Source organism: Lutjanus erythropterus, chromosome 7, assembly GCF_056507025.1.
Source record: "Lutjanus erythropterus isolate fLutEry1 chromosome 7, fLutEry1.hap2, whole genome shotgun sequence".
NCBI lineage: Eukaryota > Metazoa > Chordata > Actinopteri > Lutjaniformes > Lutjanidae > Lutjanus > Lutjanus erythropterus.
This window is the reverse complement of record NC_139323.1, coordinates 18,653,446-18,680,483: the sequence shown is the minus strand read 5'-3', so window position 1 is coordinate 18,680,483 and position 27,038 is coordinate 18,653,446. Positions and strand designations below refer to the sequence as shown.

Below are 27,038 nucleotides of genomic sequence, written 5' to 3'. Positions count from 1 at the left end.
GTATCAGGGTCGGACTTGGAATAAAATGATTCACTGGCATTTTCATCTGGACTGCTCCCATCCACCTTACTCTGCTTTGTGTGAAATCATCTATGATATTATCAGAGTTTAATGTATTGGCCAGATTGCTCTCATCTTCCATGAGAGAAAGTCCTCTGTTCATTTTTAATCCTCCTGAACCAGCAGCAGCTTTTTTTCTGGATCAAACAGCTGTAACACACTAATAGCCGTAACTTTATATACGTGGTAATAGCAAAAGTATCTTAAGATTCATTGTAGCCAAATAACATGAGGGTGAGAATGGTTAGTATCACTCCATGCACCTGTCTTACAGTACTGGGACCATATAACACCCCAGTCAGATGGTCTACACCAATATCAAGTGGGCCACAGTTGGCAGGTCAGATTTGTTTACTTATTTATTTTTTTGCTGGTGGTGGCTTTGCAGCCCACTAAGTGGACCGGACCATCTGGCCAAAATCGGCAGATTGGCAATACAAGCCTGGATAATATAGTACCTGGTAAGTCCTGTTAGTAATTAATCGAGGGAGCCATCCTTGAGGGAAGAGGGTGTATAATAATCACCTCCTGAAGCTGTGATTGTGCAGCTTTCACCCTCTGAGCCAGATAAGCTTTCTTCAGCCAGTCTCTCTCTCTGCTCAAAGCATTCACAGAGACTTTGGTGCTGGACTACCCGCCCAGCTGTCAACCTACATCGGCCTCCACACAACTGGAGAAGAACCATGCACCACGGTCCGCCTTTGTTTCCACTTCCACAACCTCTAAACTGCCTCTCACAGAGACATCCACACCTCTCTGTGATCTAAAGAGACCATAGAGAGATCTCAGACAGACAGAGCTCTTGTTAGACCACAGTGGTCTAAAGAGGGCTCTGGCACACTCAACGTCTCTCCGTCCTTTCTACGCTGCCACCAACATCACCACTACAAACAGAAGACCATTAAAACACCCGCTCAAACTCCTCCCATCCCACAGAGGTGATCTGCTTTACCTCTTTTGATCCAAAAATGACTTCCTCTGAGGACCAGTGCCTCAAGACACATCCGTATCACCGCTGCACTGGCACCACTGGGACCATGCACCTATGAGAAACCTACAGTGTGACAGATGATGAATCACCAGCGTTCACGTTTCTAAGAGCCTCCTGGTGACGTCAAAGTTACAGGATATTGTAAGCAACTACTTTTATTGGGAACAAATAATATGTGGGCTGTCAGGGTTTGGACTCTTTCCCAACTCAGATCTGCCTTTAAGCATTGCTCATGTTTCAGATTAGTGTTAGCGGTGAAACGACGCACATCAGTCTCCCTGCATTTCCAACCCCACCTCTGCCTTCACACTTTTTTTATTCCCCCGTCAGTCTCTATCTCTGCCTTTGTCTCTCTGCGTCTCTTGTCTCCTCAGTCCCACCCACACGTTTTCTCTTTGACTCTTTCTCAATCCGTCCTACTGACCTCATCCTTGTTACAGTCAAGCGTAGAGGGAATCAATCAACCATAGTGTTCAGATTAAATCACAAATTATTATAATTGAGAATAATGGTTTCCATGTCAGTTTCAGTTCAGCTCTGAATTGTTCTCATACAGATCTGGAAACGAGGGGGCTGGAAGCGCAGAAGCCCAACTGTGCTTGTGCTCCAGTGGGGTGAAATTCAAGTTATCCATGATTCCATTTTGACTGAATTTCCATGGCAATAAAACTCTTATCTGAATTTGAACACCTGTCTTGTAAAAATGTTACCATGCCTTGTAAATTTTGTGAATTCTGCCTCTTCTTCTCTCTAAAGAACAATGGATTATGCTTATTAAAGTGGAATAGAAGTTCTCAGGAAACATAAACTCTACTTTCTAAAGTTGGACTCTGTCTGCTGCGCAGCCCTGTTAGGATGTAATTTAAAACAGTGTTGTTTTTAGGGGCAAGTGCTGTGCCTGGCACACTAAATACAGATCAGCATTAGGGACTGTTAAACTGAGACTACTTTATAGATAAATAAGTCAGGAGGCTGAATCCCTTTAAAGGAATAGTTCAGTTTTTTTTTTAAAGATGGCTTGTATGAGGTACGTATCCATAGTCAGGGCAGATAGCATGCCTCACTTCGGACAAGACTGTAGGAAGTTGTACTGTAGTGAACAGGGTAAGCAGCAAAATGTTTTTTAGCCGCCTAAAAAAGGCCTACCTAAAAAAATCAATATCAGTTTATTCGAATGGCCTGATGGGTGCTTTGTTGTATGTTTTATGTTCTGTTGTCTGTGTTTTAATCCCTTCATATGTTCTTGTGGGTGTGTGCCGCACTTCATACAAGCACTTTATTTGTTCTTATGTCTTCTTTTTTATGCACAGTACCTCTGTCGCTGTTTTAATGTGGTTTATGTGTATTTTATGTATATTTGTAGCTGTCTTCACTGTTTTAATATATTTTTTTTATTTCCTGTCATTACACCTTCCCAGGGACTACAGTTAAAAGCTAAATTGGCACATTTACAGAAGTGTCAATTAATGTGCACTGTCCCTGTAACTTTAAACTGTATATATAAATAAATACATAAGTGTACACTATATTTATAATATTTTCACCACCTTACCTTTCCAACAGACAGCCTTTTCTGACAGGAAACAGCTGTTATACAAGCTAAATATCACTTTCACCAAAGCCACCAGACTCCGTTGGCCAAAAAAGTAATTTTACCACGCAAAACATGGGAGTTGCTCGACTACGGTTGGTTAGTGTGACTTTGGTGAATCCAACTAACCTTAAAAACACTGAAAACACACAGTGACACAAGAAAACTAACCAAATGAAGCAGCTGTTGACCAACAACTCAAAAATGACTGTTTTTGCCAAAGGAGTCTAATTTCTTTGGGGAGAATGATGTTTTGATGTTCCCATCAAAAAACCTGTCTGATGACAAAGTTGAACAGTGAACATATTCTAAATATAGCAAACACTTACACTGTTAATGAATTTTAGATGATTCTTTTTTGGTTAGCGTGAATTCATTTTGCTGCTGACCCTGTCCGCTGCAGTTCATTGCTTTGCTTCCTACCCTGGTACTCCTCTCTGTTTCTTCAAGATGGGGACTTGTCGACCACCATCTACTGACTATGGATAACTGAACTATCCTTTTAAAATAACAAGAAAACAACACATCTACAGGATATAACAGACTACACAAATTGCAAAACCCTCCTAACAACATAAGCATGTCTCCTCTTCATTACTGAGAAGCACAGTGTGCCTTGCTGAGCTTATTTCTAGGGGCAGTAAAGCTCCCAGGCATGTGCAGGGCATGGAGTGAGACTTTGACAGCGTAGTTAGGAGGTGCTGATGAAAGAGGAGAGGCTGGGAGCCCACTGCCTCTCAAATTAGCCCCGGAGCCCTCCGACCTGTCACATGGAGGCGTATAGGCCTTCACAGATTCTGTTGCATTGCACCACCAATGTGCATGTATGGAGCTTTTGCGAGCTTACAATGCGTCTTCGTCGTGTGTGGTGTGTGGTGTGCTGTGCATGCAAAGCACATGTGTTTGTTTGTGAGTACTGCATGAATACACATACTGAAATGCTTTTCCTCCTTAATGCGGATCAAAAGGTTGTATTAGGGCGTAAATTAGAACAGAGCATCTTCCTTGTGCTGTCAAGGCTCATCACAGATTTTTGTGGGACCTCCCACAGTTTGAAAAATCGTCTCCAGCCTCCAGCTTAAGTGACCTCCAACTGACTAATACTTTAAATAGACGCATGTTCCCTTCATCTCTTTATCATCAGACCAGAAATTAAAGATGGATATACTCCCCATGTTTTCCTCATCAAGTAATTAGGTTATTTCATTCATCTTGCCGTCTCCGATTACAGTGTGAGCCCCGCAATACCGCAGAGAGTCAGACAGCCAGTCTGCATTAATGAAAGAGAGAGCTCTCCGCTCTTCTCACCTTCTCTAATCTGTTCTGCATGTGCATTGCTCAGCCTGACACCATCTCATAGAGTCAGCTGACGAGTGTGTTTGTTTAGTGAGGTGGAGGGACATCCATAACCGTAAAAAGCTGTCTCCAGAAGAAAGGTTTTAATCATGTTTTTTCTCCTCATATTGTCTTTTCCCACATTCCCTGGACTGTTTGCCTCAGAGAAGGTGCAGCACCCACAATCTGTGCACACACACTCAAATTTTACTGTGGATTATAGAGTTCAACCTGCTCTTCTTCATGGCTACTTCAAGGGAAAATTTGTATTATTTGAGATACTTGCTGATAGTCAGTGCATTAGCCACAGAAGATGCTGGTCAGCATGCCCCCAATTAAACTAAGCAGTGTGCTGTGTGTTAGTTGAGCATCTGAACAGTGGATAAACATTTTGTTTCCTATAAATTCCTCACAATAAAAGTCAGAACAGTTCCTTGTTATTATGTTATCCACAAGCCTTTATAAAAAAGCAGCAAAATCAGGAAATGCTGGGTTTTCATCGGTAGTAACTTTACACAACTCCTATCCAGCTGAAAGCAAACATGAATATATAAAATAAAATAAGGCAGAGACTTGAAAGTATAAATGCAATGCAGAGGAGAAACTAAAGTTCAAACCACAGAGATTCAGTTAGAAGCTACAAAATACAGCGAGCTGAACACACAGAGACCTTTAAGAACTGCTTTTTCTCTGCTCATCTGCACAGATAGGAGCTGAGTGTCGGCTTTTCAGCACATATCAGAAAAAAACGAAAGCCAAACTCATCTACTGGCAATGGGGAAAAGGGTCAGTTGCCTGTTTTGAGCAGATTTAGCCACGATTAAAAAACCTGTACATATGCACTAATTTTGGTTTAAAAACAATAAATGTGCGCTATATTCAGAATATTTTCATTGCTTCACTTTACCACCAGACAGCCTTACCCGGAAAACTGCTGTTTTATATGCCCAATATCACTCTCTCTCCAAAACCAGACTGTTGGCAAAAACAATAATTTTATGTCACAGACTTGTCACAGCATCAATCTGTTACTTTGCTTGCATTATTGTGTAACTTGCGTGAGTCCAGACTAGCTTTATAAAACACAGAAGCCACACAATAACATAATAACATATACAAACTAACAGATCAAGGTTTGGTGGGTAAGGGCAGAGGGATATTTGGCTTGTGTTGTGGCAGTTTCCCGTTAAAAAAGGCTGTCTGAGAGCAAGGTAAAGCACTGAAAATATTCTAAATATAGCATACACTGAAACTGATAGTGATATTTGTAGGTGGACCTTTTTTAAGTGGCTATAATATCTTTTGCTGCTCACCCTGTCAACAGCTTTACATTGCTCAGCTTCTGTGCTGGTGCGCCACTCTGCTTCTCTTTCTGTGGGCATGCCAATCGGCATCTATTATAGGTAAAGCACTGACAATCCAAACTATCCCTTTAAAACACCATCTTAGATCTACTCATGCCCCCTCTAGGCCTGGCTTGTCCTTGTGATTTCTCCAGCTGTTCCAGCTGTGTACACACAGGAAAACAAATGCAGAAAGGAAAAAAACAGGTGTTCCTTCCTCCTCTTACCTGAGAAAAGTTGAGCCCGTTCAGGGGGTGACACTGCTCCTCCACCCGCTCCACTGCCCCTGTCGTCTTCCCCATCCTCTCAGCCTCTTGGGCCAAGTACAGGTCCAGCACAGGCGTCCCCCTGGACCGAACATCCCACTCTGTCAGCGAGTTGACCATCAGCATCACCCACACAGGTCTTTTCCTCTCCCAGTTTCCCGCAATGGCATTGAACAGGTAGTCAGCATACAGGCCACGGCCACGCTGGTCAGCGGTCATCCAGTGAGGCATCATGTGTTTGACGTAGTCCAGGTGGCGTTTGAGGCGGCGGTACAGGTCTCGAGGAAGCAGTGTCTGCAGGTTCTCGCCATGGGGCAGCAACTGGCAGCTGGTCAGCTTGGAGATGGTCAGAGGGTCGGTCAGGTCCAGCTCAAAGAAAACATTGCGGCTGTTGTGGAAAGCCTGCTTGGACCTGTCGGGGATGAAGTCCCAGACCCGAGTATAGGGCACGTGGATGGTACCAAACAAGTAAGAAGGCGGGTGAGGAGGCGCACGATTTACTCTCCAGAGGAAAGAGTTCATGTCACTTTGCTGGAGAAGAGACAAAGAAAGAAAATAAGAAGGAGGTAAAGATTTTGAGAGCAAAAGGAAACAAAAATACCAGAACCATCATGTTAGAGCAGTTCAACTTGCCTCAAAACTAAAGCTGACACATTTTTCCTCTGTTGTGGCTTACTGGCTCATGGGCTCGGGTCAACAAGTTAAAGATTGAAATACCATTTCGAGATGACGGCAGGGGAAGCATGAAGGCTGTGCTGTGGGGGCTCGCTGCAGGCTGTGGTGCAGGCAGCAGGTTTATAGAGGGGCCTTCTGGGCTGTAAACAGACCCCCGTGTATTGTTGAGGTGCATACCTCGGTTGCCAAAGCCTCTTTCGGCCTGGGAAGCATTTTGAAGGCTGCAGTGCAAATATACTGCGCTGGAGCTCATAAAAGCCAAAAGGCTGAAAGAAACCTGCTCTCCGCTCTGACCCCACTGTGATACTTTTGTTTGTGAAATTTTTTACACCATGCAGGCGGGGAGATGTGTTGCTGACAGCCTTAAGTACAACACGGTTTTTGTCCTCTACGGTTTATATTACAGGAAGTGTTTGTCTACTGCGGTTATCTTTATACAAAACAATGTCACAATGGAAATGAAATAATCACAGCCGTTCTAAATGAGCATACAGCCGTATAGCATTTAAAATATGTTTCTTGTTAAGCGCTGTGCAAAATGTGCTGCGCATGTGCTACAGCTTTGATGTTGGCATTATTCAAATATGAAAAAAGAATTAGCTTCTATAAACAATATCAAACTCCTGGCTTCTGACATACAGTGTAATCAGGCATTTGAGGGATGAAACCCATTACTGTAAAATAAAGTTATTCTTAGAAAATGTTTACTTCTAAAATTTAATCAAGGTTTCCTTCAAGCTGTGTTCCAATTATATTGCATGCTGCCAAAGCTGCCTTTGTCATACAAAACTCTTCAGACGGTTGCCAAAAGCGAGTGAAGTCGTCTTGTGGGATGTTCTGTTATCATCACAATTAACTACAATGAACATGAACAGTAATTTCTGGCACCACCTCTCTGTTTCTCTGACAGAATAAATTGAAAGTGCTATATTTAATTTCTTCTTTACTGAAATGTTTAAACAGTTTGTTTCTAGGTTTATAACTGGATTTTCACATTGGCAGCAGGATGCAACCGACACCGTAAAGACTGACGGGAAATCTTTGGACAGCATTAGATGCATTAGTGCACTGGTGGACTCAGGAGGGGCAGCAGGGGGGCGATTTGGCCCGTTTGGACCCCCGTGATAGAAAATACACTGCAAAAGTACCGTCTTGGATGCCTCTATAGTAGACAAAACATGATAAAGTGCCCTCTAGGGTGCACTTTGAGTGGATAAAATGTGATGCAGAGCCATATATGCGGATGCTAGAAAATTAGTGGCCCTCGACGTGCCTCTAAATGGTTAAATAGTAGAAGAAAAATATGAAGATTTCTGTAATATATTTACTGTAATAAATCATAAACTATCATGACATGTCATGAGAAATTAAGGAAACATGCTAAATGAAATAATCCCATCTCTGACAACAACTGTACAGCTATGTTGTCTCTATTCTGGTCCATAACTAGTGTTATAGTTTGATTTCCATTTCACGTTAAAATTAAAGATGAATGTTCGCTGAATGAGTTACTGTCTGTTTATGAGTCGGAAAAAAAATCATTAATAATTCTGTGTAAGGAGTGGATGTTTATAACGTATTTTCAGAGAAGTAAGCTTTTGTTTTCAGGACACGGGTTTAAGTTTACACTGACAGTTATAAACAGCTGATCGACTGTGTAAGACTCATTGTCACTTGTTATGATCAAATTACTATGTTGCACCCGTCTTTTGCTCCTGTAGTGTTCCTACAGCCTGCCTGAACGCCCTCCAGTCTGGAAAGGAGGGGACAGGGAGAAAAACAACCACAGATTGTGTATTAATTAGGATTTCAGCCTATTTAATATACAGTCTGTGGCTCCAACTCACTGTTTGGACTGTATTACTCATTTCTGACTGCACGATTGTTACATAGTGATCCTTTAATAGTTCCCTGTGAGTTTTTATTACACAGGTGTAGTAGTTGTATTTTATGTCATAATGACATTATTTTAATCTAAACCAGGGATTCGGGCTCCGTTTAATGATTATTTTCATTAATGATTAATCTGCAGATTCTTTTCACAATTAACTGATTAACTGTTCAGTCTATAAAATGGCAAAACCTGTGGAAACATGCTCATTATAGTCTTCACATTGCTTCTGCTGTCCAACAAACAGTCCCAAATCCAAAACTCTTCATTTACTATCATGCATGTCAAAGGAAAACAGTAAATCCTCACATTTAAGGAGCTGGAAGCAGAAAATGTCCTGACACTTCTGCTTCAAAAGGACTGAAACAATTAATCATTATCAAAATAGTTGGCAATTCATTTTATTTTGATTGACTAATTGATTAATCAGCTAATCATTGCAGCTCTACCAGGTATTGAGATTGCTCCTTTTAATTTTTTTCTCCTCTGTCCCTCAGTCCTCCACTGCATGTGCGCATTCTGCATCATATTTTTCAGACACGGAAAGTTAAATAGCAAAACTTTTTTTTCAGTCATTCGTTAACTAGCAACTGCTCGCTTACAGTTCTACCCCACAAGATTTCTCGACGAGGAAAGTGTGTTGGTGTCCTGGGGAGAGGCGATATCCCCTCTCTGCTCAAGCTGCGTGGACTTTTCTGGAGAGCCTCGACGCGCAGGGCTCCGTTTTATGGGGGTAATTACTCCTAACAGAAAACAGAGCCCACTGTACTGACGCATTACAAATCACATATGAAGCGAAGGAGCACGAAGTCTTCAGTGATCTCTGACAACAGATCCATTATCCGCATATACATTATATTGCACTAATGAAACAAAAGCCTGTGATCTCCAAAACCACTCTAATGATATCCGCACACACAGCCAAGTGTCAGAGTTAAAAATGTGCCTGTTTCTGAGGTCATTTATTTGTTTTCCAGAAGGGATGTGATGCTTGATTTTAATGAAGTTGTTTCCCCCTTCATTAGATGCATTCACGTTGGGAGGCAGACTGACACACAAACTGGCGCAGGCTGTTTTGCGCCGCTGCACCTCCTCAAGCCACATCCATAATTTTACCAATATGCCCGATAAGTGTTTTAATAGGCGCTGAAACACGATCACATCTGAAAGGTCAAGGAAACGTTTTCCACATGAAGTCAAGTCACCCGTGGGTGTTCCCCACTTGCGTTTGTCACATAAACAGCCATAAAGTTGGCGAGCGGTAACGATTTCTCCTGGCTTTCATTTCTCCTCTTGGAAGTTAATTTATGAGCCAGTTCAGAAATACCTAAACTTCACATGTCTGAAGATAAGAATAAAAATGAATATAAATACATAAAATAAATTATTATTATTATTATTATTATTATTATTATTATTATTATTATTATTATTGTCCGTAATTAACAGGAAATTCAATGCAATCACGGAATGTAACTTGTGCATTCACAGTGTCACCTAGAGCTGCAACCATTAGTCAATTAATTGATCGGTTGCAATATCAATTAACTATTTTGATAGTCAATCATTGTCCAAGAGTTTTAAAAAAATGTCCAATTCTCTGATTCATTCTTCTCAGCTGGGAATATTTTCTGGTTTCTTCAGTCCTCTGTGGCACTAAACTGAATATCTTTGGATTGTGGGCAAACAGGACATTTCAGGACGTCACCGTGGGCTTTTAGAACATTTTTCACCATTTTCTGACATTTTATGGAACAACTAATTAATGAATCGAGAAAATGACGGACAATTGAAAATAATCTTTAATAGCCACCCTAATTTCACCCCAACTATTCATTCAATCATTAGTTTATCTTATTGTACATCAGTATATAAGTTAAAAATAAAAGGTATTAACATATTTGAAAAAGCCGTAAAAGGTCGTAACCTTTGACCTCATTATGGAGCACAATAATGATAAATGTTGAACGATATCAGGCGTGATTCTGCCCCCTTACCGTAAAGTTTCCCCCAAAAGTCAGTGCAGCACTATAAAATACTTAAGTTAATAAAATAATAAAAATCTGAATTTAGTTTAATTCTCATTTCTCCAAAATGACCAAGACAGAAAACTTATAGATCATTCTGGCAAAAAAAAAAAAAGTGTGACCATCGTAACGGTGTCCCTCACTTCTGTATGCTGAGTAACAAACTTGTCAAATGTTGCGTGTCAGACGCGGGTCCGAATACGCGTCTGTCTCAGGAGAAGTGAGGTGTCCTTGACTTGACAAAGATCCTCAACACGACTCACCGACTTCGGTGCGTCGCACTGCCTCGGTCTGTCCGGTCGGTGCGCGCCCCAGGGTGCCACAGCGTGCAGGAGAGCGCTCAGGAAGACCCAGCTGAGTCCCGGCAGACAGACCATCGTGTCGAGGTGACAGGACACTTCTGACTGTCAGCTCTCAGAGACTTTTCTGTGCTGTCTCCTCACTGCCCCGTCTGTCTCCTAACGTGGAATAAAAACAAATCGTTACCGGTGGCCTCTGGGCTCACATGTGCCGCTCGGCTGGAGGACCATTCCGCTCCTTCGCCATTCCTGACGCTTTCCCTCCGCGGCTCAGTTCAGTTGTTTCTGTCTCAAACTTTTCTCCTCAAACTCCTGTAAGTCAGTGCAGACCTGAAGCTGAAAACTCTTTGGAGAGTTTCCGCGCTGCGCTCCCAAAGTTTGGAGCGTCTTGACTGGAAGAGAGGGAGGTGGGACGAGTTGAGTAGCCCCCCTACCCCACCCCAATACACACACACACACACACACACACACATACTACAAACACACACACACACAACCCTGCGTCTTTTAAGAGGAGGGAGCGCCGGTCCAGAGAGGGATGACAGGTTTGCGTGAGTTTAGTCCCACAAGACGGACCCACAAACAGTGCAGTGGTGAATGAATGATCTTATGATGTTCTTATAACGTCCTGTAGTGAGAGTTTGGATATCATTGCAATATTTCATATAGTAGCCTGTACTCTCTGTCTTCTCAAAAGTGAGCTTATATGGTTGCTTAGTATTTTTGATCTTCCTAGTGTCCTTTTCTGTTTTTAATGAAACTGATTAGCAATCAATTGCTTTATGGACCTGAAGGCCTATAGCTTGATTGTACTTTTCTCATATTTCATTGTTGCTTGCATTTATGCTTGCTTGTGTGTCTTAGACAGTTTGTGCTAATGTTTATTTTTTTGTTGTTTGCTTGTTTTGTTCATTTTTGCTGAGTAACAATGTTCTTTTTTATCAGGAAGGACTCTGAATAAGGCTTTTAAGCTTCCTTCCTCTCTTGCACTGCAACTACTTCATTTCAATTGGTTGTATAGTTTGTGTTTTTTTTACACTAAACTAAACTACAGCAGGGTTTTCTGTTTTGTTAAAGGCATATGCATAATTTTCTTTTAAAAAAATGTACAGACTCATATAAACATAATGCCCAATTCCTAATCATCACTTATGACCCACTATAAAGTGTGTGGTGTTGTTTGTATCTGCACAGATTCTGCCCTCTGCCTGTATTTTCTTATTTTTTCATATTTGGCTGCGCTTAGGAAGTGTCTGGACTTCAGTCTGTTTGGTAGTGATGTGCTGCCCCGCAGCCATGCAGGTTTTGAGGTCAGAGCTCTATCAAAACCTAGCAGTCAATGGCCACATCACATTCTCCATCTTTTTCCTCTTTTCTTTGTCAGTGAGAGCTGCAGAAAGAGTGTTACACATACATACAAGCAGAGCAGACTGAGGATTGCTTTGTCTGTATTCACACAAAATTGTGCAGACATGTGGGCCTACTATTTGTGTTTTAAAATGTAACAGCTGTGAAGCAATCATAAAATTACATTTAATTTGTGTGATTCACTGATTTGTTCATGCTGATGGCACCCCCTCACTCCATTCAGCCTACAGGTCTCTGTACCTCTCTTTTCTTTGTTGAGCCAGGGGGAGGAATATTTATGACCAATCCTGCATATTTTACCTTTAAAGTCATTTCAAGATATTAAAAATTGTTGCTTTAAAAAAAAGAAAAAGAAAAACTTAACTCAAAGTCCACCTGTATTTTTATAGGGCTTTCAGCCTCATCTCATACTCTTCCTCTGCAGATGGAAGGCTTGATTTGTAGTCAAAAATTGTATTTTCTTGCATTAATCTCACCATTGTGCTGTGACAGTTGTTTGATATTCTTTCTGAAACATATAAGTCAGTTTTTGTGGCTCTTTACTTTAAAAAAAAGTGCCACCAAAATGTGGCAGAGCCATGAAGTCAGGTGGTGCACTCAGATTTAGTTTGGTTTGGTTTTCAACACCATAATTTCAAAGAAGTAAATGAACAATATTTCATATGTTGTCACATGCTTCCTCTTCAGGAGGATTACATTTATCTCTGTTTGACAACCCTGCAGCACTGTATTCATATGAGCGTCTTGTTGTGGCAGAGAGCTTCAGACCTTCCATTCGTGATTAATGCTCACAAATAAACTGGTCTGAGTAAAGACAACTGTGAGAAGTGTTTTATTTATTTTCACTCCAGTGCTCTTCTTAAGATGTATTAGTCATGATGTGGGGCATAAACGCTTGAGAGAAAGTGGCCCCTCTGTGGAGGCCGCCATGTCAACGCTTCACTACTCTGCTATGACCTCAGTTATTGTCCGAGTGGCAGACAGTGTGACAGAGTCAAGTAGTGGGAAATTTATCATGGAGACCCCTCAAACAAGTGGCACCGGGCCCCTCCCTGCAGGGCCAATGGCAGACAGACCTCGGACAAGCGGCTCTTTGTCCTCGGCCATGTTCTCCCCTCCTCTCCACTCCTCTTCTCACCACTCCGCGCTCACTTCTCTTACTGGGCAGCTTTGTTAGCGGCCGACTGTCCCTGTGCGCTCATTGTATTTTCCATTCAGATGAGGCAGATTGGGGCGTTTCTGCTGAGTGTCTTTGATCAGCTTGTCTTTTAACACAGTCTCACGTTGTAAAACTGTGACACTTCTGCCCTTTGACCCTTTGACTTCATTTATTGAGAACCATTCATCAAGTTTGTAGGATATGAAAGGCTGGAAAGTTAATATTCTTTTGTTTTATACAGCTGCATCTTGAATACAGCCTCAGATGGTTTTAGATTCATGAAGGCAGCATATAAAGGAATAAGATTACAGAATCATGTTGATCTGATCTAATCTTTTTATCCCCGCTGCTCCGTTTCTCCCCTTTGCTCTGAGACAGGTGTGGGATTTCAGTTAGCGGTTTCATCTGCTCTAATATGTCCACCTGTGGACTCAGGTACTTGCTTTAACCACACCTTGCAGAGGGCTTCTCTTTGAAGGAGCTTTTCACATTCTTGGCCGGTTAGAAGAGGGCTTATGAGCGGCTGGCTGCAGGAGATTCCTGGACGGGGGCCAGCGCTTACAGCATAGCGCGCATATAGCTGGGGACGAAAGAAGACTTTAAAGTTAATGTTCTGTTAGCAGACCGCAGAAACGCTCACTTTACACAACGCACATCTGGGGAGGCATTAGAAACAGAGGTAGGCAGGTTTTAAAACATTAAAGTATATCTGATGCTTTCACTCTCATTGACTTTCTATATTTGTCTTGAATCTATTCTTTATGCAGAGCTGGAAAGTAACAAAGTACAAATACTTTGTTACTGAACTCAATTCCAATGTTCAGTATACACTCTTCAAAATAAAGGTGCTAACTCGAACCATAAAGGGTTCTTCAGCTTATCCCTATAGGATGACTCTTTTGCTTCCTGGTAGAACCTTATATAAAAGTTCCAGTTGAAACTCTTTCTGAGAGTTCTACTTAGAACTCAAGACAAAGTGTTATTCCTGGAACCATCTGTGAAAGGTTACACCCAGAACCCCCTGTGACAGAACCCCAATATATAGTATTCCAAAGGTTTAACTCTAACCCATCCAGGTTGTTCTACCAAGAACCCTTTTATATTCTATGGATTTCATGAAGAGCCCATCCAGCAGGACCTAATATAGATATATTTTAGATATTTTATAAGGGTTTCACCTATTACCTGATAGTCATCCAAAGGTTCTACAAAGAACGATATACTCCAGATGAGGCAAAAAAAAAATTTTGAATTCCATAAATTGTATATTGTGGTCATCCAACATTAAAATTGATTTTAATCTAAATGGAAGGGATAAGAATAGATAGAAAAGAAAAAAAAACAAGACAGTACATGACAGACGAGATGAAAACAGTGTAAAAGACTTAAAACGAAACAGACAAGACGGAGAAGAGGTGATGTTCAGTTAGCTTTGCACAGAAACAGCTGACAGAAATGTTCTTCAGAGGGAAAATTTTTACTTTTATATTCTGAGTACATTTCAGAGCCTGTAGGGGAGACTAGGGGCAATTGAAACATTTTTTACATTTTCATTCATAACGCACCGGCTATTTGAAAAAAAGTAATTTTAAATTTTATGAAATGAACAGAAAAGTAACAGAAAAGTATGTCAGCACAAACAAACAAAGTGGGCCATGTGGCTCTTGCAATTATGGTAAAATCTGGGTAGAAATTATGTTTCCTAAGCATGTGTAGAGTGAGTGCTATCACTCTAGCTTGTTTCTGAATGGAGGAATTGAGTAGTTTACATTTGCCTCCTGTCTCCCCTACTTTTCAACTTTTACTTGAGTAAAGAAGTTCAATCAGTTCTCGACACTCAGAGGTGAGGTGGTGAGAAGGAAAAGAAAGAGCGAAGAGACCTTGTTAATGTTTGTGGCCCTGCAGCTCTAAGGATCCTGTGTCTACTTGTCCTTGTGGCTCCGCGGCTGCCTGTCGGTCTGATCTTGTGCAGAAGTCCTGCCACAAAACCCCAACATTAACTCTCTGCCTCGGCATCATTACTTGTGTATTGGTATGTAATGATAGAGGTACTGCTTCTATTACACGGCTACTACACCACATGAAAAGGAAATATGAACAGAGAAGCGGTAACTGAGGCTGGAAGCTGGTTTGTTTATTATGCACACAGGGACCCCTAGTGGTGCAAGGAAGAATTAAGATGATGCACTGTGTGTGGACAAAAGTGAGGACACAGAGAGATGTTTGACCTGAGGGCAGAAAGATAGTGCTTCAAAGAAAATGTGAGTATGATGGATATGAAGGAGTGGCTCATAGCTTTAGGCAGCCATACTTTAGAGACTGACTGTCAGACTGACTGCGAGGGCCACACTGAACACTCTCTCTATCAGTTGTCTCCGCTCTCAGCTGGACTACACACACACGCACACACACACATGCACACACACACACACACACACACTCACTGACTATCTCCACCCGTCTCTTGCTCAGGCTCCAATATCCTCTGTCCCGCTTTGAAGATGTCGTGGAATAATATTGACTGAGTCTTTGGTGAAATGTTATTGTGGTTTCCCTTTCCGGACGTCCTGGGGAAAAATGGGGTAGAGGGACGGGATAGGAGGTGGTAGGGGAGGAGGGGGGTGATGTTAAGGGGTGGAATATGTCAAAGAATGTCAGAAGGGGATTCAAAATGAATCTGTGTAAGCCCAGTCACACAGATAGAGATAAGTAGGAGTAAAGCTAAAATTAACAAAATTTATCTTTCACCATTTGTTTGTAGGAAAAAAAAACATTGACTCTGATTGTGTTTAGTGACAACGGGTCTGTATTAAGTTCCTTTCTGGGTATTCACTGCAGTGACGTCCCTTGTGGCGTGTCGACACTTGCAGTGGATGGCTATCTGTCTATCTTCATCATACAGAATGAGCAACAGCAGGAGGGGGAAGATGAGAGGAAGAGATAAAGTGACAGGGGTCATGGTCAGGGTTGTTTTTCTGGAAGCAATGTCTCAAAGCCACTAGCCCGCTTGGATTATCACAAAGACTGAAACTCAGGTAAACAGCTAGCCTGGCTCATTTTTACAATTTGGTTTTTGATTGAATAATTAAGACATAACATGCTGGTTAGATTTAGAGGCTCTGGGAGGCGAATTTTCTTTTTATTTAATGGATAGACGTGAGAGTTGTCATCTACCTCAACAAAACAGTGAATGTATATCTAAAAAAGTTGTAAGTATGAAATTTTTTGAATCCTGATCTCGACACAGTTAAACACTTGCGGTTGATAGTTTTGTTGGACAGCACTCTCCACAACCATCATCAAAACAGCAAGTGAGGTGAGGTGTTCATCCTCCAGTAGAGATCCAGAAGCTTAGGGAATCTTTACGAAGGAGCATTGCAATTGTTCTGGAGGCTCATGGTGACACTCAGTTCAGGCAAAATATTTTCCCCAAAATATAATGCGCAGATTCAGATGTAATAATCCCTCTCATCACCCCATAACCCACCAGACATGTGTGGCAGCACATGTGTCAGCAGAGACCCCACCATGTCCCCGTACCTTCTTATTTTCTCATTATGTTTGAGATACTTTTCCAACCCAAAACATCAGTATTTGAGGTCCTGGGGATGAGACTCAATAATCAACTATCAATCGGCCACTTATGCTGATGTTTTCTTCAACATGTCAGCACCTGTAGATGATCTTCTATTAAAGGAAAAAGGAGTCTTGTCTTGTTAGTCCCAAGTATACTACTCAACTACCAACCTAGTCTCATCAACCTGCCTACAAATAACACAACTTTACACTTTCAAAAACCTTCATTGCCATTCATCCATGGTAAAAATTTAAATAATGTTGACTTTTGGTTTCACATTGGTTATAATCACCTGCCTCCTGTGTGAAAGTCTCGTACTACATGCACTACAAGCAATTTCAAAATCAAGTCTTGAGATTCTGGTCAAGCAGCAGTTTTATTTTTCCTCCTTTTGCAGAAATACACACGTACTTACTGACTCTCTTCATGAGGATCCATATCTTCTATTTGTTTTCTAGATCTTATAATACTCTCACATCAAAGGCTTCGCTGGCAAAGTCACCCCATGATGCACTGTGCTGTCTCCCACTGATCATTGCCATTGTGAGTAATTGTAATATCCATATCGGGAACCCCCCTGCTGCCCTCTCTCTCATTCTACCCCATTTACCCCTAAGAGCTGAAGCAGGGGAGGTGGAGGACTGAAAAGACCCCTCCTGCTGTTGAGCAGATCTACCTTTTGGCTATTTGAATGGTAAAAGAATAAGATATGGGGGAATAATGATGTCTCCCCTCTTGTCATTTCAACAACCACAGTGACGCTGCTGCAAATCTCAGCACTGGACAATAGATGTATTCATTCATAATGTTATGGAAATATGTGTGTGTACATATATATATATCATGCTTTTGGTGCCAGAGGCCAGAGGCTGCCAGTGCCAAATAAGGCCTTTGGTGTTGACTGGAGAGCACAGTCTAAACAGCATGTGTTACAATACTATTAAATCAAAGCCTCCGGTCTGCACTGGTGTGCAGGAACCACACATGAAGGCTCAGATGAGCTCCTCTTTAAGTCCACAAAAATCTGGATTTGGACTTGACCTTCTTTTGAAGATGGTCATCTGCTCTAATGAGGTTCTTTGAAGATTATCTTATTGTCCAAGGTGCTTTTATGTCACATGTATAGTAAATTCATGGCATCAAAGCTCGCCTCTGTAAAAAAGATATCATGCTCAAAGATCAGCAGAGATGGGGAAGCTTTGCTTTAACCACCGTCTGCCCACGCTGTTTTCATACACGCTGCTCTTCCTTGCTTGTGTAATGTGAGTTTACAGAAGGCAAAGCGTGTGAGTCAGTGCAGTCTCTGTGCTCTGTCTGCTTCAGTTTGGTGGCAGTGGAGCTCAAACCATGTTTAGCCTGCATGTATTCAAAGTTTATTTGGTGTGTGTCTAGCACATCTCTGTCTGAGGTGGTATTGTACTCTGGCTGCTGTGGTCTGTGTTGGATATGACTGTGTTTGAGGGGGTAGTCTTAGTCATTGGTCATCTTGAACTTTGTTTACCCACATCTGTGAAGCCAGGTGTCCAAAATACCGCACACTGTGCTGCACAAAATGGCCACTGTTGCTGGAGTTAAAGGGATGCATTTTGTGATTATTTGATTATATGAAGTTGGGAGTAGGAAGTATTTATCAATAGTAGATGGTGGTCAACAGGCCCCTAGTTTGAAGAAGCAGAGAGGAGGAACTGCACGGAAGCTAATACTGCAACTGACTTCTTTCCCGTTACCAGCAGACAAATTGCCCTTCTGTTTTTTTCTGATGTGTCAGTGGAAAGCCAAGACTCAGCTCATGTCTGTGCAGGAGAGCAGAGAGAAAGGTGTTTTTAAGAAGATCTATGTGTTCAGCCTTCATCACCTTTGCAGCTTCTAACTGAATCTCTGTTGTCTGAAGTTTAGTTTTTGTCCTTTACATCACTGCAACTGGGGCAATGGAGCCAATAAATAGCCGTGACCACTGCAGAGTCATTTGACCTTGGAATGAATTGCTGGTTGTAACCTTTCCCTCTGCAGACAAAAAGCCAGATGTTAGTGGGTGAGAGTGGGTTTTTTGTCCAGTGTAAATGCTGTCAAACAGTTTTGTCCAATGGGACAGCGCTTTTATATAGGCTAAAAATCTATTGGTGAAATCACCAGTTTTACCTTGCAGAATGCAGGAGTTGCTGGGTGCTGGTTGGCTTACATAATAGTGGTTTCCTGCTGGAAAAGTCTGTCTGACAGAAAGGTAAAATGGTGAAAATATTCTAAATATAGTGTACATCGATGGGCCTATTCTTAAGTGCCTAAAATAAGTTTTGCTGCTGACCCTGTCCACAGCAGTACATTGCTTATCTTCCATGCTGATTATTCAACATGGAATAATCCTCTCTGCTTCTCCAGAGTGGAGGTCTGTTGATCACCATCTACTGTGGGTAATACACTGATTACGATTCAACCCCACTTCAAATAATCCAACATATCCCTTTTAATCAGTGGCAATTTTGGGGGAACATGTGGCTTGATCATGTGCATGAGTATAAAAACACTTCGTGCAAATGTTCGACCTGTGTATCAGCCCCCTTTGGGTCAGCGTGGACTCACAGAAATAGGCACAGGAGGGCAAACATCTTGACTCAGCTGCCCTGTCAAAGAGAACCATATGATGCCTTCACAAACGATCTCTGTGATTAATAATCCTGGACTCCAGCAATGAGGTCAGAACCAGTGTAAGGCCGTGGGAGAGAGGAGCTGAATAATGTGAAAATGTTTCTTTTTTTTCCACCACTATGCATGTAATGTTGTTTTGGTAACACAATATGACATTTCATGCTTCCTCTCCATCATCTGCTCTTTTCTGAGTCTCTGTGTCTTTTTCCCCCACATCTCTTTTGGTTTTCAGCTCTGTTTATTTTCAAGATCAATGCGCGGTTCTCTAACACTTGGCTGGTCTGCTCGTCTCAAACCCGAAGACTTGAGTTCATGTGTCAGAGTGGATATGCATTTGTCTAAATATGAGACATGAAGGGAGGAAAGAGAGACAGCGAGATAGAGGAAAATTAAAAGACAAGAGACACAAAAGGAAAATGTGGTGATGGAAAGCAATTCCTGTGAAGAGACGCAGGAATGCCAGAGAGGGAGATGATTAGCTCTGATGAATGGCTCTGTATTGATACAACACAGACATAATTTATTACTTTAAAGGGCACATTTCAAGTGTCTAGAATTAATGGTTTGTAGAAACAGGGCAGGGGAGGAGGGGGGAGCTTTCAAGATCTGTCTCCATAATAACAACCCCGCTGAGTCTGATAAACACACAGACACAGATAGACAGCTACACAGGTATACTCTTAGAAATAATGGTTTCAAAAGGGTCCCTCCTGAAGGGCTCAGGTTCTACGCAGAACCATTTGCATCTGAAGAACCCTTTATTGAAAAAGAGTTTGTCAAAGGTTCTATTAAAAACCCCTTTCATTCACAGGACCCTTTTTTGAGGAAAGAGTTCTTTAGGGATTGAAATCCTTGAAGAACTCTTTCATCAGAGGTTCGTCAAGTGTTTTTTGCACTGTGAAGGGTTCTCTGTAGAACCCCCTGGGTGGGCTCTAGATAAGACGCCTGAGTGTGTTCTAGATAAAACCCTTGAAATAAGAAATGGTTCTCATAGAACTCCCTGTGTGTGTTCTAGATAAAACTTTTTGAACATAAAATGGTTCTCTGTAGAACCCCTGAGTGTGTTCTTTTCAGAGTGTGTTCATATCATGAAATATAAAAAGTTCTGGGTAGAGGTCCCATGGGTAGGTTCTAGATAAAGCCCATGGAATATTAAACAGTCGTCCGTAGAACCCCAGAGTGTGTTCTTGATTAAATCCATGAAATATAAAAAGACTCTTGGTGGAACCTTCTGGTTTGGTTCTAGATAAGACCCTTGAGATAAAACAGTTCTCTATAGAACCCCCTGAATGTGTTCTTGATTAAACCCATGGAATATAAAAAGGTTCTTTGTTGAACCTCCTGGCTGGGCTCTAAGGGTCTTGGCAACCTTAGAAGATGGAAAGGTTCTAGAAAGAACCTCCAGAGAGGGTTATAGATGGAACCATTACACCCTAGAAGGGTTCTCTATAGAACCTCTCATAGGGGATTCTGGGTGATACCTTTCACAGATGGTTCTCGGTATAACCCTTTGTGTTGTGTGGGTTCTGGGTTGAACTCTGAACGAGTTCCATGTGGACCATTTATATAAGGTTCTAACAGGAACCAAAAATGGCTTTCCCATGGGGATAAGCTGAAGAACCCTTTATGATTAGCACCTTTATTTCTAGAGTGTCCACACACACGATGTACAGACACTCCAGACGTCTTGCTGCTCTCTGGGCATCGCTCCTGCAGCTACTCTTCACTCACACATAGAGCTGCTCTCGTGCCTGACAGGCAGCAGAGGAGCTGTCAACAGGCCCGGAGCCTGTCAAGAAGCAGGCTGTGCTACCACGCTACACACACACACACACTCACACACACACCCACACAGATATAAACACAGATCCATGCATGCACACACAGTTGATAGATGTCAAACAGCATGGCTTCTATGACAAAATACACACAAACACGCATGCCTAGTATGTCAAGAGACACACATTAAACAGCATGACCCTTATGACTGAATACACAAACACACACACACACACATGCAGAGACAAATACACAAGCAGCCGACCCAGGACAGGTCTACAGAGGTAATTTTCTGCTTCTTCAGCTGATCCTGAACATGTGTCGAGGTTTATACTGTAATCTACTGTAAGAGTCTGAGAAAAGAAAATACACCAACTTCGCCTCGCCTTTCATTTCTAGATTTATTTATGGTCTTGCCTGGAGCTCTGTTTGGGCTGCGCTGTGCCCCGTGTGTGTGTGGTGCTGCCATGACGATATCCTTAACCACTTACCATGACTTACCTTGGTATTAACTACTTCACCACAAAAGGCAGATAATCATTAAATGTTGTCTTAGATTGGTTAAGTTTTCCCTGGTGTAAACGTGCTTTCTTTTAGCAAGACAGTGTAGCTCAGTTCCTTGTGGCCCGAGTCCAGCCCATCAATAACATGACGACGACAGCCTCCAGTCTCCACCTGGCCTCATAGAAGATGAATTACAGCCTGAATCTGACGGAGCTCTGATGCTCAGACTCAGCTGGAGGTCATACTGAGAGCCTTAATGCCCCACCAGGGAGGCAAGTAATACAGGCAGAGCAATACAGATGCACACAAACTGTATCAGTAGACACATGTATACTGTAACCTGCCAGCATTTGCACTTTTTCTGTACATAAACATTTGTGATAGAATACATTTAATGTCGACTGAGACATTGGACATAACTCAGGCATTCAGTTACTTTTTGATTTCAAGTATATAAAAGTATTTAAGTCTTTATAGCAATAACAGTGAACAAATACGGATTAGATTTAGTTACTCTAATTCAACAATACTAAAAGATGCAGCCCATTCTCATCCCTAACTCGTCACATACCAAGGTTTTGCAGACGCATACGGTTAGTGGCTGAGACACACCAGACTTTCCAAGTGACTTCAGTGTAAACCCATCCGCGGTTGTTTGAGATGCCCCGGGCTGTTGATGTAGTATAAAGAGAGAGAGAGTCCTCACGTGGAGGAGGTGGGGTGGAGGGACAGTTCAAACAAACTCAGAACTTTCACCCAGGAGACCGGTGTTCATGTCTTATGTGTGCGTCTCGTGACTTGTGTCATAAGGCATTATGTGATGTATGTAATGTAGCATACTGTAACCCTAAACATGGTCTTATCCTAAATGGATTGCCACCTGTCCTTTATAATACATGATTGTCCCATATTGAAAAAAAAACATTAAATACAGTACAACTGTAAAAAGAGAGAAGCTGTCAAAATACAGATCTAAATGACAGATAGACCATGAGTAGATCCATCTTGTCAGTGGGAATGAGTACGAGGCAAACTGTGCAGTTTGACAGTATTTTCTGTCACCTTTGGTGGACTGTCCGACCTGGAGCAAGTTCAAGGGCAGAGGCCCAGAGTTCTATTTTAATAAACCAGACATTTTGCCCAATGTCTGTGATCTGTTGTTTGAATCCTAAATATAATTGATGTTGCTGTGCTTTACTCTAATATTTCTTTTATATTCATGCTCAGAGTAGCAGAGGGCTTTGAAACTGATGCATAAAAAGCACAAATAGATTCCCTACTTGACTTTTGCCCCTGCACCTGGGGTCGCTGGCAAGGTGTCCCTTATTTTAACACTGAAGGTGGCAACCAACTTACCCAAAAACCAACGCTAACTGCGTTTCACAATGTTAACTATATGTTCCAACAATAAAAAAGATTAATTTTTGTAGGCTAGCAGTGACCCAAAGGACCACTGTGACTAAACGGAGGCCTGATGAGAGCAGTCTGGTCTGATTGCCGAGGGTTAAAACACACATTACACTCTGAGGAGTTCAGAACTTTGCAGCCGACTCAGTGAGACAGTCGGGTGATTTATGAACCGGAGTTGAGCCTAGCGCAGTATACTGGGTCAAGGCACGCCACCATGATTGAAAGTCACATCTTAGCCAATGTCCCGGCCACTCACTCACCACACTGCACCCGCCCAGAGATAACCATGTGCTGTTTTGATATGGTACATTCTCAAATGAAGTTGACAAAGTAGCATTTACAAAGTAATTTGAGCACACAGGATACAGGGTCTACTGTTCTTGTGAAGTGGCGCTCGAATTTTGTCCCTCGAAAGTTTCTCTTTCATTCTCTCCCTCCTATTTTATGTCATATTATCTTTGCCTTTTCTTCCCCCCCCACCCACACACCAGTCTATCCACTGCATTCATACAATGTAGAACTACTGAATATACTTAATTTCATACTTAAAGTAGTGATTCAGAATCAGATGATGCATTCATAATTTGTTTTCCTGTTCACATCATAAAGTGATTACTTTTGGCCTTCTAAACATAGTAGAAGGATCAAGTCAAATCGCAAATGTGCGATTTAACACAAACTTAATAATCATAATGTTATATAGTGAATACACAGTGTTGCACCATCTTGATGTCACGGATGCTCGCAAATCATTAGCATAGGAATCTTTCCCATTTCAGAACATTTTAAGTAATATATCATGAATGATTTATGATATATATTTGATGATCTTCTGAGGAGTATATAATATCAATCTTGATGTTTTTAGTTGCTTTTGTCATTTCACAGAGGCATGCTTTGTCCTCCATGTGGGATTATCAGACAGTGTTACCAGGCTCTGCTCGGATTAAAGTAGCCTGACTTAGGGCTGCAACTAATGATTATTGTCATTGTTGATTAATCAGTTGATTGTTTTCTCGATTAATTGTTAAATGTTTGGTCTATAAAATGTTAGAAAATGGTCATAAATGTCGATCAGAGTTTCCCAAAGCCCAAGATAATTTCCTCAAATGCCTTGTTTTGCCCATAATGTAAAGATATTCAGTTTACTGTCAGAGGAGTAAAGAACCCTGAAAATATTAGCATTTAGAAGCTGGAATCAGAGAATTTTCTTCTTTTCTTAAAGAAATGCTCAAACCAAGTAATCAATTATCAAAATAGTTGGTAGTTAATTGGTTAATAGTTCATTTAACAATCGATTATTCAATTAATTGTTGCAGCTCTTGACTGAGTCTAAAGCAGATCATAATCACCTGAGTGATGAATGTGTCCGTGTCTATATATTGTTTGTTCTGCTTTGTGATGGTGATTTAAAAATGCCTGACGAAGATCTTTGTTAGATTGAAAAGGTTAGTCAATTAAAATCACTGGGAGCTATTAGCACAGTGTGTGGATCTTTTGTTGCCTTTAATTTTGCCTTCACTTTGCTTTTTGATCCACTATCTGCAGAAAGTTTTTGGATGTGCATGTTCTACACAGTATTAATCTTTCCCATAATATCATATCAAAGTACCACATGAATGAAACACTGTTAAGCTGCCTATATCAAAGTCATGGGTCACACTGCTCTTGATCACGTGTATCTTGATGCTCACCCTCATCTCCTGAGTGAGATTGTATCATGTTTGGATGTGGCGGGTGGGGGCAGGTCATAACTGGAGTCAGCTATCTGGCTGCATACAGTGCTTAAGGTCACAAATGACCTTTTAATGGCTGCTGATGATGGCAAATGTGCAGTTCTTGTTCTCCTGGACCTTAGCTCGGCCTTTGACACAGTCGACCACAACATCCTCCTCGACAGACTGAGGCGCTGGGCAGGGATTTCTGGTACAGCACTGCAATGGTTTCCATCCTATCTATCAAACAGGAAATTCTGCGTCTCTGTTAATAACTATGTGTCATCCTTCTCGTGTGTTAAATATGGTGTGCCCCAAGGGTCAGTTTTGGGGCCAATCTTATTTTCTTTATACATGCTTCCTCTTGGGCATATTTTACAAAAACATGGTGTGTCTTACCATTTTTATGCAGATGATTCACAAATGTACCTACCTCTGAGATCCTCTGACCCTAATATGTTTGATTCACTAAATGACTGTCTATCTGAAGTAAAGGATTGGATGTCACAAAATTTTCTCCAACTAAACGCTGACAAAACTGAAATTGTGTTGATTGGGCCCCAGCAAATGATCACACAAATCCCACCATTTGCTGGTCCCCTAACAGATCATATCAAGCCTGTTGCTAGAAATCTGGGAGTGTGGTTTGATGGAAACCTAAATTTTGAACATCATACGACAAAGCTTGTGCAGTCATGTTTTTATCATCTAAGAAATATTTCAAAAATACGTTCTACACTATCTTTTAAAGACACAGAAACCATTTTACATGCTTTTATCTCATCACGCCTGGATTTCTGCAACAGCCTTTTTACCTGCCTGAACCAAAAATCTATTAACAGACTTCAGAATGTTCAAAACTCAGCTGCCAGACTTTTAACCAGAACTAGGAAACATGATCATATCACTCCTGTTTTAGCATCTCTACACTGGCTCCCTGTATGTTTTAGAATAGATTTTAAGATTTTACTGATGACTTTTAAAGCTCTCAATGGCCTCGCACCCCCATATATCTCTGACCTGTTAGTACCTTACACTCCACGACGTACCTTGAGATCCTCAGGCAGAGGTCTCTTGTCTGTTCCACATGCCCGGCTGAAAACTAAAGGGGATAGGGCCTTTTCAGTCAGGGCCCCAAAGCTCTGGAACAAACTGCCTGAGGAAATTCGGACAGCCGAGTCAGTGATCTCCTTTAAATCTCTTCTTAAGACATACCTTTATCGGAGAGCCTTTCCTGATTTTATCTAAACTTGAACTGTTGTGCACTGCTTTTCTTAAAAATGTTTTTACATTCCTATTCTTGCTCTGTACCATCTTATTTTAACCTGTTTGAGTTGTTGTGTGACACTTGATCCTGTCTGTTTTACTTTGTTGCCTTTGTGAAGCACTTTGTAATGTGAATTTTGAAAAGTGCTCTATAAATAAAGATTATTATTATTATTATTAATATCTCAGAAGAAGGTAAATGGGGCATGGCATGTTGTCATGGCATGTTGTCAACCATGTGGTTTGGCAGACAAAAGAGGGAGATAACAATAGTTTTGTCATGCAGGCTTCAGCAAACCACTCATGCTGCAAACAGACTGATCCAAAACAAAATATTTTGCAACAACAGCAACCAAAATGATCCTCCTGTTGTGCACTCAGTGGTTAGAACCTCGTGACTCTGTTGAACAAATACTCTAACTTCAGTAAAGTTACACTGAGGGCAACATTGTTTGATTCAGTTTCAAAGCTTTGTATGATCTTTCTTATTGAAGCAATTAGTAAACAATTTCAGAAATAAGAACTAGATCAGCGGTGACTATTTGGAGATTAAATAGTTTTGTAAGTTAATGCCTGCTAACATCGGGAAAATTAATTTGGATTAACCGTAATTAGGCCACTCATAGAAAAAAAAATAGGATCACTATTATTAATCACTTTTCAGTTCAAAATTTTATTAATTTTAAATTTGTTTTATTATTCTGTCCTGAGTGCAACCTCATACAAATGCTAATGGTGAAATGAAGGTAATTAAATACATTTATAAGTACCAGTTGGCTTAATACTTCCACTATAATTGCAGGCTTAGAGAGTAACAGATTACATGTAATGACATGATTACCTCATTAGGATACAAAAACGGTAACTCTTCCATTACAGCTAATCATGGAGTTTGCTTATTATCATGACCTCTGGTGGAAAAAATGTTCACTAGGTGGAAATTTCAACATTACTTTGTCCTTAATTCAGAAAAGAGGAACAATAACACAGTGCAGTAACGTTTCTGCCTTCCGGTGTGAAAATGCTGTCATCATCCAAGGACCCAACATCTAATCTAAGATCTTTATCTATGATAAACATTTACAGCAAAGAACAACTGCTAACATTAGTTATACCACCCAGCCTTCAACGCAGGAGTC

At 41.3% G+C, this 27,038-nt stretch overlaps 1 protein-coding gene across 1 annotated transcript in view; it reads right to left on the bottom strand.

Moving 5' to 3' along the window:
- trabd2b (TraB domain containing 2B) overlaps positions 1 to 10,865 on the bottom strand; it is a 98,640-nt gene extending 87,775 nt beyond the window's left edge. Inside the window, exons 1-2 of the mRNA XM_084723055.1 lie at positions 10,443 to 10,865; positions 5,548 to 6,117 (exon numbers count right to left, since the gene is read on the bottom strand). Of these exons, the coding sequence (XP_084579181.1) occupies positions 5,548 to 6,117; positions 10,443 to 10,556 (684 nt within the window). The 5' untranslated portion in view covers positions 10,557 to 10,865. The remainder of the gene's footprint in view (positions 1 to 5,547; positions 6,118 to 10,442) is intronic.
- Positions 10,866 to 27,038: the final 16,173 nt, after the last annotated feature.